Source organism: Sander vitreus, chromosome 20, assembly GCF_031162955.1.
Source record: "Sander vitreus isolate 19-12246 chromosome 20, sanVit1, whole genome shotgun sequence".
Lineage (NCBI taxonomy): Eukaryota > Metazoa > Chordata > Actinopteri > Perciformes > Percidae > Sander > Sander vitreus.
In genome coordinates, this window is record NC_135874.1 from 10,628,949 (window position 1) to 10,642,936 (window position 13,988).

The window sequence follows — 13,988 nt, forward strand, 5'->3', positions numbered from 1 at the left end:
ATGTCAGATGTGAGGAGAGCGTTGCCTGTAGTTGTTCTAAATGGCAAAGCCAGGCGGCTGCTCCAGCCCTTTAACTCCCTGCCAAATTAATGGAATTGAATGTTTAAATCTCATTATGAATGTGTGTATGCGTGTGTGTGCTCATCTAATCTGTGTCAGAGCAAGGGTATGCACACGTTGGATTTAATGTTTTTTTGATTGCTGATGTGTTTGGCACACACACACACACACACACACACACACACACACACACACACACACACACACACACACACACACACACACACACACACACATGCGCTCCAGTTGGCAGCATTTAGATGGACCTAATAATAGACTTGGTTCTTTGGCCAGAATTCAAGAGTCTCAATCCTCCCTTTATACCCCCAAAGAACATCCACATCTAGGCTTCTTTCACAGATGTACAACGAATTCATGTTTGGCCTTTAAGGCATAAAATGGCCAAACGCTGCTCTTAAAAACATCATCTTTTGATGTAGCTGCTTCGCCCTTCTTGTTCAGGGACACAGCAGGGACAGACAAGCATTTCCCAAAATTGAGGATTAGTTATATGAGCAGGCATTCTTGCTTTGCTCTGGATTATCAATGTCCTTAACATCCCCAACCCCCATCCAGCTCTCACTGCCTCCCTCTGCCCTCCCTCTCTGCTAGCTGTTGGTGTTTACTGTAAATGTAAGCTCTGCAGGAGGTGGTGAATATTTGATAGAGAATCAGCAGGATGAGTGGCTTTACCCTGTTACAACAGGATATGATCCATGCAAACAGTCCCAGTCCCACCACTCCCTGTTGCTCTGCTCCTGGTTCCCATTATCATAAATACATTTTTGATTCCAATGTCCAAAGAACCTATGGAACCCTCCAGTTAGTTTAATAGTGGCTGCAACGTTGGCTGGTAAAACAAGAAACATGCAATATATAACAGCATTTGGCATTTTTGTTTTTGTTGGTTTGTTTTACTTTCCTTTCTCATATTTTGCTCCTAGCTGCCATGTCACTCTGGTTCTGTAATCCACAGGCCCTGACCCAGTTCACTACATTACCAATGCTGGGTTACAAATGCTGCTACAAAACTACAAGCCTTAATGTCAAATCACCAGTGGTACCAGGGGTATATGTGCAAGCCTTTACATCATTCATAATTTTTACTCTGAGTGAGTTTTTTAGGAGATAGGCAATATCCTACAAAACCACTGATGTAAGTTTACTGTATATGTTTGGAGTGGCATGCTAATGTTGAATGTGTTTCATGTCTTCTCTTGTCAGTCATTTGTGACTATGCTGACTGACTGATTATTTTGAACTTGTTACAACAGCGATTTACTGTAGAAGACAGTAGTCCATTGATTGCTTGGTACACAATCACCCACATATTAGCCTTTCTTCTCTATTATATAGAGCACATATTACATATTCAGCACCTTTCCTAAATTGCAATGTGCCAAGCAAAATAAGCGGCAAAATATCAGACTCTGCCATTGGCAAATAAGAAAGGTTAGATGTGTATTGCTTTTTTGATGGAATATAAAGAATGTCTCAAATCTTTGATATGACTTGCAAATGAAAAAGCAAGTATTTGCGGACTTTCTGTTGACGCTCAGTATGCACATTAAAAAAGCACAATGGCCAAAATCACAACAATACTTCTTTTTTAATAGAAACAGTACATTGAATGTCCAATTCAACGCATAGAAGCATCTTCGTGTAAGTTAAATGCATAGCAGCATGACACTCAAGTCCAAGTCTCGAGTCTCCACTTTTAGCGCAAAATATTGTAAACCTTTCTGTATGTGAATCATCCATCCATCCATCCATCCATCCATCCATCCATCCATCCATTGAATCATCTATAACCTGTGTAGTGGCAGCTAGTAGCCCAGACATCCTACCATCTTCTATCTCCTCCTGGGGTCTCCCAAGGTATTTCCAGCCCAACCAATGCTGGATTTTTTGAGGCCAATACCGATATTTGACTGTTAAAAACAATCTGATTCTGATATAGCAGCCAATATTAATTAAATCTGGTTATTAAAGTAATGTGACCGAGATACGTACTGAGCCAAAAATGTTATAGTTGAAAAAATAAATGTGTCAGTCCTTTCTGTTACCATTTGTAACGATAACAGTGTTTCTGACTTAAAAAAAACTTTTGATATTTCTTGACGGCAATTTCTTGTTAATTATCAGCTGACATGGATACAGATATATCTGCAATAAGCCAATATACTGTCTGATTTATTGGAGGGCAATACAAGAAGATTAGATCATCCTTCCTCTGGGACTTCTCTAGGGAGGCCTCCTGGAGCTATTGTTAAAAGATGCCTTAACCGACTTAACTGTAGTTACAGTATCATTCTTTCAGTCAAATTCATGACCATAAATGAGGATTGAAGGGTAAATTAACCAGTGAAACTAAACCAATCTTTTTGGATCAGTAAAAGTCCGATCATGCACAATATCTCATTCATGTATAGCTCACTGCATGGATAATACAATTAGATTAGATCAGAAACTATAATGAACCTGTGGTGAAACTAGGTCAGCAAAGAACTGGATATAGATAAATATAGAACCACTATAAGACAACTGTAGTCATGATAAAACAGAGCACCTTCTGGCTTATGAAATGTGCCTATAGATTAAAGTGAAACAATTCAATTATTAATAAGTTAGTTCATTAACCTTTTAGTCACTTTTAAAACATGCATTGGGTCCATTTTCTCAAATGTGAAGATTTGTTGCTTTACCTTGTACATTTAATAGTAAACTGATTATAAGGTTTTATGTTTTACTATTTCCTGACATATAGAAACAGTGACTAATTACCAGATTAATCATTAATGAAAATAAACATTAACTGCAACCCTAGATGAAAGTTTATATTTCCAACCTCTTATTTATAATCAGACATGTTTCGGCAATTCTGTTCCTGACAGAAATCTTCCTAGTCTGGTTGCCATGGATACAGCCACAGAGTTAGCATTAGGCTCCTCCTTACATATGCTTTAATTGTGATGTCCCAATGCATATCTCTATAGGACACATTTCCACCCACACAGGAATGTAGGCTATTGTACATGTAAAAAAATGTAGATACAGACAGAGGTCAACACAAGAATAACACACACCTGCATACTAAACAGTACACACGCAAACACAAACATGCATACGTATAGACACACACATGTTACGCCAGCGATAAGTTGTGAACAGTGTGTGTTATGTGACCTGGATTTCAGTAGCTAGCATGAAAGCTGCTGCGAAAGCTCACGCGAGCGCAGAACATGCTGCAGGGATGCCTTAGTCCCTGTGCACACAGAAAATGATTATGGATGGACTTGGAGACACACACACACACACACACACACACACACACACACACACACACACACACACACACACTGAAAAAACGACACACTGTCAAATGTGCCTAATGAAAAGTGCAGAAATGACTTGTTTTGTCTGATTTGGCACATAAACAAGCTGATGTTGCTGTGTGATCTCCTGACCCACACTCCTCTTCACAGTTACATATTCCTAACCCTCTGAGGACTCTGTAGTTACTTACATGCTTAGTATCATATAATGAGATTAACTTTGGGACACAAAAACACTGATATGCACCCACACCAACACACACAAACAGACACACACACACACACACACACACACACACTTTTCTCCGATGACTTCTGGCTCATCACCGACAGGAACTGAAGCAACAGTTTAGTGCTCTCCGTCTTCCCTGCCCCTGATTCACCACTGTAGTACACACGCACGCGCACACGCACATACACACACACACACACACACACACACACACACACACACACACACACACACACACACACACACACACACACACATACATACACATACATCTGTCTCTTGCCTTCTGTCTGTCTCTCACCATCCCTGTCCCTATCTCTGCAGTAACCCTTATATGTGGAAAATGAAGCAGAGATCTCCCTTGGGGTGGGATGAGTGTGGGTTGCAAAATCCTGAAGGATGATGACATTTGAAAGGTGTTATACACCCCAGTGCTGAACGGGTGCTGTGGGGCAGAGAAGGCAATAATGGAGTTAAAGCTTCTTGTTTAACTCCTTTCCCCAATCCAACTTACCAAGATTGGCGGTAAAACAAACCACTTGCCCAGGACTTCTGGCTGTAGCTGCTCCATTAGCCTCTAATATACACTCTGATCTTAGCCATGACCCATGGTCCCAGGTCAGCCAAGAGAGCTGCAGGTGCGTACAGTACTGTTTGATACTGTATCTTGAGCTGAATAGAGGTCTGCAGCATATATAGGTCACTGTGCCCTCAGCTCTCCCTCTCCATGCTCTATCTTTATCTCTCTTGTCCCCTCTCCTCTTCACTCTGGCTGTTGCTAATAGGTAAAGTCAGATGAAGAGGCTTTTCTCCCCTGGCTCTCTTCCTGAATCATGCAATGCAGCTTCAGACATCAGAGGGCTTTACAGGAAGGCAGCTCCATCTACTGTATGTGTGTGTGAAAGTGTGTTCACACAAGCAAAGCAGGTTAAAAATGCAGTGATTTTCCTGCAAGAAAGAAGCAACAGAAAATCGTAAAAGGGAAGAAGCCGAGTGTGTGTCTGAAAGAGTAAATAGTATTGTCAACAAATCCTATGAAAAGAACGAATCCTATCAATAAGTAGTAGGCTATTGCCATATATCTTCCTCTGTGCTATAAACCCTGATTGTTGTCCAACACCAATATCACATTTCATGACAATCCATCCAATAATTGTCAAGAGATTTGTAAAACCACAAACCTCAACTTCATGGTAGCGCTAGAGGAAAACTCAGAGGATCACCAAAGTTATTAGGATTTCTTTAAACCATGAGTGTCAATCCATCCAACGCTTGTTAAGATATTTGGATAAAAAATACTGGATACAACTTTAACCTGCTGGTGACACTAGAGGAAGTCAGAGGACGTTTCAAAGTTCACCAAAGATTCATCCTATGGGGTCCATGAATGTTTTTACAAAATGTCATGGCAATCCATCCAATAGTTTAATTTCATTCTGGACCAAAGTGGTACACTGACTGACTGACATCCCAATAGACCTTCTTTATTAACATTGACACTGTAGTTTATTTTATGTCAATCCCACATACACTCTTTACGTGCTAGTGTACCAAATGTGTATTAATCCTCAACTGAAATTAGTACCCGACATATGCAGTGTTTAGTCCTAGTTGAGTAGCTACAATGCCCAGCAATTTTAGGAAATGACTTGGGCCTAGGTGTTATTAAAAACATGAAACCATAGGATAGGAAAGTGAAAAGTATTGAGCGACGGACTAACGCTTTGTTGGTTTTGGTCTTTTCATGGAATGTTTTTTTGCCAGTACCAAAAATACAGAATAACACAAGCTTCCTCTCCCACACTTCATGTCAAAGTGAGAGATGTAACACTGAAGAGAAATCAGAGTTGGTTAACCATGCTCTACTTCTACATTCCTCTCATTCTGTGTGTCTCTCTCCCTTTCAGTCATGTCACTAATTCCATGTCTTTCTTCTGTTCCTCTCTCCAGTGATGAATTATTGAATATGAGGCATCCCATTTTAGACTCTCTGGGTAGTCAAACTTATTGTGTGTTTGCACGCTTCACATCCAGTACAGGTTGTCTGTGTCCTTTTTGTGTGTGTTACAGTAACGTGGGCCAAGACGCACAGAATGTGTGTTAAAACCCACCAGAGGGCAATGAAAGATAAAGATGGAGACATTTGCAAAACCCTTTTTTTTTCTCTTCCACTTCAGCTGCGTTTTACTTCAGTCACTGACATACTTTCTCACTTCATAGCATCCCCCTCTAAATCATCTGCATCTTTGTTGTCTCAAATGGTTTTTCCTGGACATTTCTGCTTTATCTGCTGTTAAAGGCTTTTATATTTGAAAGCATGCAGCTTTCACATTAGAAGCAATTGTAAAACCCAGGACTTTCTGTAGCCCAGGCATTTATTTGCTTTAATCTTATAGTTTAATGTGAACGTTTTATTTTTCCAGAGACCACCATTGGAGACTCATTAAATGTAGTTTATTTGTCATGTACTACTCAGCTTGTGAAAACAGTTGTGTACAGTAATCTCTTCTTTGGCTTGGAAGGGAGCTTTCTAAAGTCTGAGAAAATAATACTGATGATTTAATAAATACAGGCTGACAACAGAAAGCCTGTGTTATAAACTGTGGGCGTGGACTTTGAAAGACATGGGCTTATACCAAGAATGGGAGGTCTAACAAAGAGATACTATTGAATTGAATTATGGGAAATGTAGGATGCAGTGTTTTTTATTCTAGTCACTAAAATTAAGCAAAACTGCTTACGGTAATAAAGGAAGATGTCCAACAACCACTGGTTATCCCCTGGTGCTGACCATTATCACAAGTTTTACAGAAGGAAATGAGACAGGTGGTGGTGAATTTCAATAACCGAGACCCAGGCCTCCATTTCAGTTGTCCTAGTGTCCTTCCTCCCTTCAACACATACTGATTTGTGTGTGTGTGTGTGTGTGTGTGTGTGTGTGTGTGTGTGTGTGTGTGTGTGTGTGTGTGTGAAGCTTTATCTTCTGTTCCCCTATAATTTACCCTGGATTGCAAAGGCATGCTTGACGTTCTGATTGAAATGGCTCTCAGTAAGCCTTTAATTACAGGCAGGGGTCTCAGAGCCATTTAGGCATTAAGTGAGTATGTGTGAGTGAACACACAGAGATCCATGTACATTAGATAGATAGATAGATAGATAGATAGATAGATAGATAGATAGATAGATAGATAGATAGATAGATAGATAGATAGATAGATAGATAGATAGATAGATAGATACATACATACATAGATGCATAGATAGATAGATCACAGTAACCAGCAATAAAAAGTACAAGAGGACAAATGGAGGAAGAAAAAGGAAGTCATAGGAGGTTGAAATGTAGGAAATGCAGTCCACAATTAGGGACCACAATGGAAATAAGTCTTTGGGCTTTATTGTGTCATCCCTGACTATTTATGTATTTTTAATGTATGACACATGTACTGTTTCATATTTTTATATTTAAGTGGTCAAATAAAATCAATCAATCAATCAGTGCGAAGAGTGCATTAATTTGCCCCTTGCAAATGAATGAAGAGTGGGATGATGAGTGATGGTGAGGTAGGAAGAGATTGAGAGAACAGAGAGAGACATGACAAAGAGAGAGTAGGGATAAAAGAGGAGTGATACAAAAAGGGAAAGCAAGATGAGAGAGACTGAGGAGTGGTGTTTTAGACATGAAGGCATGCAGAGAGCGAGAGAGAGATTTAATAGGGTGAGAAAATGAAGAGAAAAGCCTTATCTAAAACTAATGGAGTAGGATGTAATATGAGGGACTTTCTGTCATTTTGTTCTCACATATATAAGAATACACCCTGGCCTAGATGTATTACAGTCAATATGAAATCATCTCTGCATGTGCAGTTGTCCAGGCCAATGACTAACAGGCATGTTAATGCATCTCATCACACACGCTAACACACATACACAGATTTAAAAGTTGCCTGTGATCTCGACTTAGCATTCAAGGTTGAGGCTAGCAGGAAAGATAAATTAATTAAACGGCATTAACTTATTTTTGGCTATTTCTTGGGGGCTACAGAAACAAGCTGTGAACACAAGATTGGTATATCATCACATTTTAAGCAAACTTTTTTGTTGTTGTTGTTATAGTTAGTGATTACACACTAAGTTCACAGTACATCTTGAGTTATAAACTTAGCTTAAAATGTAATAATTATCAATAGAAATTGCAACCTGCTTTTACTGACCCCGGCTGGAACATTCATGTATATTAGTAATTGTGCTTGGGTAGCAACATGTCTTTGCCTTGAGTACCACTTTTGTAAAAAGGAGAAGACCAAGAGTCAAGTGGACGGGGTCATAGTAAAGATAGTGAGCTACATAAGTCATGCTCTCTCTAATGGAGGACGAGGGATAATTGGGTCATTTCATCACGGCTGAGTGAGTGTGGAAAGGTTAGTGACTTGATGGGTTAGACCCTCATCAACAGTTAAGAGAGTATCCACAAGGCATCTATATTTCTACAAGACATGAGAGAGAAGTACAAACTACAATCGGTTTCTGTTGTCGGCCACAACAACTTTTTACGTGCAGACATGTTGGCAAACAAGGATACTGCTGTGAGTTCATTCGCCCTGAGAGAGCTGTCTGCACGCAACAGCTCTGTGCAGTGAAAAACACTGTTACTGGAGTGAAATAGATTTATTTAAGAACAAGATGTCTGAACGCCTACAGCATGCCCCTCTGCCACTCACAACAAACCCCCAACACATCTGTTACAGCAACACACACACACACACACACGAACAGGCTGGCTGGCTGACATATTAACAACCTGGTATTGTAAAGGCCGTGGTTTCTATTCTTAGACAAGTGGATTTTGCTGGAATAAATGAACGACCTTTATGCTGAAATAGAATGACATTCATTATCTCTGTGTGTGTGTGTGTGTGTGTGTGTGTGTGTGTGTGTGTGTGTGTGTGTGTGGAATGCATGCAAGAGAGAAAGACCATCTTAGCAGCATGTGTGTGTGCCTGACATGGGTAGCCTACACACCAAGCTGCTTTCACCTATCACGTCCTGCCATATCAGATCTTCTCCTCTGTCTCTTCTTCTCTGCTTTCTTCTTCTTCTTCTTCTTCTTCTTCTTCCTCTTCTTCCTCTTCTTCTTCTTCTTCTTCTTCTTCTTCTTCTTCCTCTTCTTCCTCTTCTTCTTCTTCTTCTTCTTCTTCCTCTTCTTCTTCTTCTTCTTCTTCTTCTTCTTCTTCTACTCCCACAGACGGGTTCCCAACCCATCCTGTCCTCTGCTCTCCTGTTGCCGTGGCCATGGATAACATAGATGAGGTCGGGGTCTGGTTAAAAGAAGAGCCATAAAGCTCTGTATTCTCATCGTGTGTATTTTCTACATGTTGCATCACAATGAGTCTGTCCATGCTAAAATTGGAAAGACTTCGCAATGTTGACGTCTTTTAAAGAAAAATGTTTGTAACATTGGCTTACTACCCACTCTGAACAACCTTTATAATCCAGTAGGTATCACGGTTGACAACTTAAACTCAAGTATTATAGCTACATCGAAAGATATTGTGACATATTCATGTTTTTGCTTATTTAACACCAGCATAATGGGTGATGCAATGCAGTCAGTCTTAGTGCAATACAACACAGGACATCACTCAGTTTCAGTGTGTTTGATATATTACCGGAGAACATCCCTTTAAAACACTATTGTGTTAATGGATAGTTCAACATTTTGGGAAATACACGTATACACTTTTGTGCCGAGAGTTGGATCAGAAGATCGATACCATTGCCTTGTCTGTACGGTAAATTTGAAGCTACAGACAGCAGCTGATTAGCTTAACTAAACAGGGGAAACAGCTAGCCTAAACAAAATCCCTACCAGCACCTCACCCATGAACGTATTTTATCCGATGTGTTTAATTTTTACATAAAATCAAGCTTAGTAACTACAAGTAGCGGTAGGTTTTGTGCCATGCAGATGAACACAAAATCACATTTCAGTTGATGCTAAGCTAAGCTAACTGGTCTTGACACAGAGCAAACGCAGCAATCGTCTGTTGGGTCTTGTTGAGCCATAAATGAGTGTCTGTCGCCAACCTGGTTCTGTGGTTTTGCAAGAGTCAGGAATTGCTGTCACGCATCAGCCCTCCTTGAGAGTATGACTGAATATGAATATTCAGGTGTTTTATCAGGATTATTGAAAGCCACGGTGGGAAATGTAGAAAATGTAGGAAAGTCTCTAACTGATGTGGAAATTGATGTTCCAGGCTGAGGTAAAAGTGGGTACACAGAAAAACAAACATTAACAAATTTAGAGATAAGTGACAGTCTGTATGTCTTGTTGTCTTCCAGGTGTTGTACCTGCAGCAGGCTGAGGTTACGCGGGAGCGGGTGTATGCTATGCACCAGTCCAGCATCGATGGGGTGGAGGACATGTCAGCACTGGCTGAGCTGCACGAGGCCGCCATCATGCACAATCTGTACCAGCGCTACCAGAAGGATAACATCTATGTAAGTGCATTCAGATAGACATGTGTCTATGTGTTTTTAAGTATGTGTGAGATGGTGGATGTATGTTACCAAGCATGTGTTTACATTATGTTTATGTCTTGATGTGGCCCCCTTTTCATTTTCCAGAAATCTTTGCATGCATGAGGCTTTTAGTGGGAAACACAAATCATCTTATTAGACACTACTCTGAGTGGAATAGGTAGAGAAGCTGAGAGAGAAAGGCTTAGAACGTACGAATATTGTGGTAAATCAAATCAATGGTTAAAACATTAAACAAACTAAACTCTACTTAAAAAAAAAAATTGTAATCCTTAAGATTTTAATCCCAGTTGATTTTGCGACATGCACGATGACAAACAATCACACTTTTTCTGCACATTATTGCAGTATAGACTGAAACTGAATGACAACACACTAAAAGGACTAGAAACGGCAACAAACACATGCATTATTCTTGTTTTGTGTACATATATACTGTAAATCTGATGCAGTGTAGCATCAAATGCTCTGCTGTGTTTCTCAGATGCCATTATTGACTCAATAGTCACAATAGAAATGAAGTGCTGTAATAATTTGTTTATGTGTATATGTCTGCAATAAATAGAAGCATTAGCTGATGTCAATAAAACTCCATTACCCACCTTGCCTTGTGGGATTCATCTCACACGTGAGCATTGATGACATGAAAAGACCATATTCTCTGTTTGTGGTCATAGAATGGATATTAAGATCAATTAGAACTAGTACATTTTGATCATGTTTATGGTGAAAGTCAGACATCTGCAATGCCTGAAAACCTGGAAGATTACCAGACAACAGACCAATAACAGCCTCCCTGGGTGTGACCTAATCTAGATGATGAAATATTATCCATACATGGATTTCCCTTAAACTGATCATAGGAATTTACCCTGCATGGGTCAGCTCTCTGTGTCACTGTGTGCCTATGCATTTATGTGTATATGTGTCCTTCAGCACAGTTTTATATGTGTGGCAGACAAATTGCACAGACAGGGTAATATGACACGATGGAGGGCATGCTGACCTCCAGTTTTTTTGTTTCTAGTGCAGAAGGATGGAAAGCAAGGTGACGGTTACAGCACAAACAGCTCAAAAATGCAAATGTAGCCTGTCTCCTCCATCATCTCACTGATTTGAACTCAGCTTTCTAACAAAAATCTGTTGATTCGTCACTTGTCAGTCCCACTGTCAGATCTCCACCCTGCTGTGTTCCCTTATCCTCCAGTCCAGATTAATATCAATACAAGACTGCTTTAAATGTCACATATTGGTACTGTATGTGTTCCTGAGAGCTTGTTGTTTGCATATCTGTTAGCGCTTTTGATGCAGGAGAAGTGGAAAAAACAACAACAAAAAAGAAGCACATGAACAAAAGATACCAAAGGCTAAAAAAATGATACAGATACACAACCTAAATAGTTACTTCTTTACTGTGTTCAGACTAATATCGGCAGCATCTTGGCAGCCGTCAACCCCTACAAGCAGATCTCAGGTCTTTATGACCCAGAGAGGGTGGACCTGTACTCCAAGCACCATATAGGGGAGCTCCCTCCACACATCTTTGCAGTGGCCAATGAATGCTACCGCTGCATCTGGAAACGTCACGACAGTCAATGTGTCCTCATCAGGTGAGTATCAACCATGGAGGAGTGAATATACTGGTTTACCTCTAACACATGCTTTGTCCATCTTTCAGTCTATCTCCAAAGCCATCAATCCATCTTAAATCCTGTGTCACAGAGGACTGCAGCCTATCCCAGCACGCATTAGACGGGGGGGTAGTTCCGTTTTTAGAAAATCCAACAATTCCTACTGTCCTACTTACGCAGATTACACATGCTTCATCTGGTTTCTTGTCGACAGTTAGTAGCGAAGATCAATACCACCCTCAGCCAGGAGACAGTTAGCTTAGCATAAAGACACAGTTTTTGTACATTTTAAACAAACAAAATATTATATGTTGATTAGTGAGCTTTAGAGGAGCTGGTAGGTGGATCTTTTTCAGCTGTTTGTACCCTGCCAATGCAGAGTTAGAAAATGACAATGAAAATCAAGGTAAAGGCTGAAAGAAGTAGATTAGCATTTCCACGTTTCAGACATATTGATTTCTGTCGGTGTTTAGAGAGAGGGAGACTGAGCTGAGATCAAGCTGATGAGGATGAAATAGAGATTGCATCTGCCTTGGTGGTGAAAATTAATAAATGGCATCCCTCCACCTATAACCACCCCCAATAACCTGCTCCTGGCCTGCTTGGCTAATCTGGTAGTAGGGTCAGACTGTTCTAAACCTGTTTGAGTCGTGACTCACTCGGATCTTTCACCCGATCCTTTAAATTAACTCATGAGTTGCGAGTCTCTAGTATCATTAACTCAGATCAGTTGAGTCCTACTACAATTCAATCTGTAATGATAACAGCGCCACACACAAACCTCTTGCAACATTAGCTACTACTAGTCCTAGCCATCTTAGCTGCCAAAAACTTTATAACTTACAATTTCATAGGCAACCATAACTCCACAAGTCAACTCAAGCGACTGAGTGAGCAAAAATTAATTTATGCACTACGGGCATTTCTCCGTTCCTGTTTCTATGTCTACATTGAAAGCCTATATATTGCTTAGGCTACACTAAGTTAAGACAATAAATAAACAGGCTCAAAATGCTTTCTTTCCTGTGACTAAATGGCTCTCTTGTGAGCAGCTGCATGAGGTGGCGAGTAGGCCTGAGTTTCCTTGGCGATTTAGCAATACTGACTCAAGTGACTCAAGTGACTCGCACAACCCGGATCAGTTTAGTGAGTGACTCAGAATAACCCGGATCCTTAAAAGGAATCACGTTTGCCAGGCCTAATCTGATCATGTTTTCAATTACACTCAGGCTTTGTCTCTCCTGATATTCTAATTGAGATAGACTGGGAGTTAATGCAATATCTCTGAAGCTATCAAACCTTGATATCAATTAAACGACCAGACCAGTTTGAGACATGGGAATGTCAGAGAAGGTCACAGTGTACTTAATTAAATTGGGTTGTGTGTGTGTGTGTGTGTGTGTGTGTATGTGTGTGTGTGTGTGTGTGTGTGTGTGTGTGTGTGTGTGTGTGTGTGTGTGTGTGTGTGCGTGTGCGCGTGCGTGTGTACTACAGTGGTGAATCAGGGGCAGGGAAGACGGAGAGCACTAAACTGTTGCTTCAGTTCCTGTCGGTGATGAGCCAGAAGTCAGCCGGGACTTCTCCATTGGAGAAAAGTACACGAGTGGAGCAGGCCATCGTACAGAGCAGGTACAGATGAGCAAAATAAAGACAACACACTCTTTCCTGTTCCTTGACTATTACTGCCCGAGCTGTTTTAGGGTCTTTTGGAACAAGTCTGAGTCCAGGCTAAACTCAATCAAAAGAAGGCCAGGGTAAGCGTTAAGTTCTGTCGTAGAAAATATCAAGGATTAATATTTAGTTTTGTTAAATAGTACAAAAACTCACACATTTTCCAAGAAGAACCCTTTAGATATCTATGTTTTGTCCAGTTAACTTCCACAAACCCAGTCATTCATTTTACAGTGATATTAAACAGAGAAAAGCAGTATCCTCACATTTGAGAGGCTTTTTGCATCAAATGTTTGGCATTTTGCTTAAAAAATTAAAAGGATTACTCGATTGTTAAAAATAGTTACAGATTAATTTTTTGATTTTAGTTACCCTAGAATGTGACTGTGTGCTGGGTACAGAGCACCGCGAGCTGCCGGTCATTTCGGCGGAGATTACGGTTAAGTTTAGGCAAGAAAAAGTGAGCGTTATGCGGTGACAAAAGTTAAGTTTAAGCACCAAAACGACTTGTTAAAGGAC

General features: G+C 40.3%; 1 protein-coding gene across 1 annotated transcript in view; it reads left to right on the plus strand.

The window, feature by feature from the left end:
- The window catches only part of myo10l1 (myosin X, like 1), a 36,326-nt gene that overhangs the window by 2,974 nt on the left and 19,364 nt on the right, over positions 1 to 13,988 (plus strand). The window contains exons 3-5 of the mRNA XM_078278196.1: positions 9,970 to 10,128; positions 11,590 to 11,777; positions 13,293 to 13,427. Coding sequence (XP_078134322.1) covers positions 9,970 to 10,128; positions 11,590 to 11,777; positions 13,293 to 13,427 — 482 coding nt within the window. The remainder of the gene's footprint in view (positions 1 to 9,969; positions 10,129 to 11,589; positions 11,778 to 13,292; positions 13,428 to 13,988) is intronic.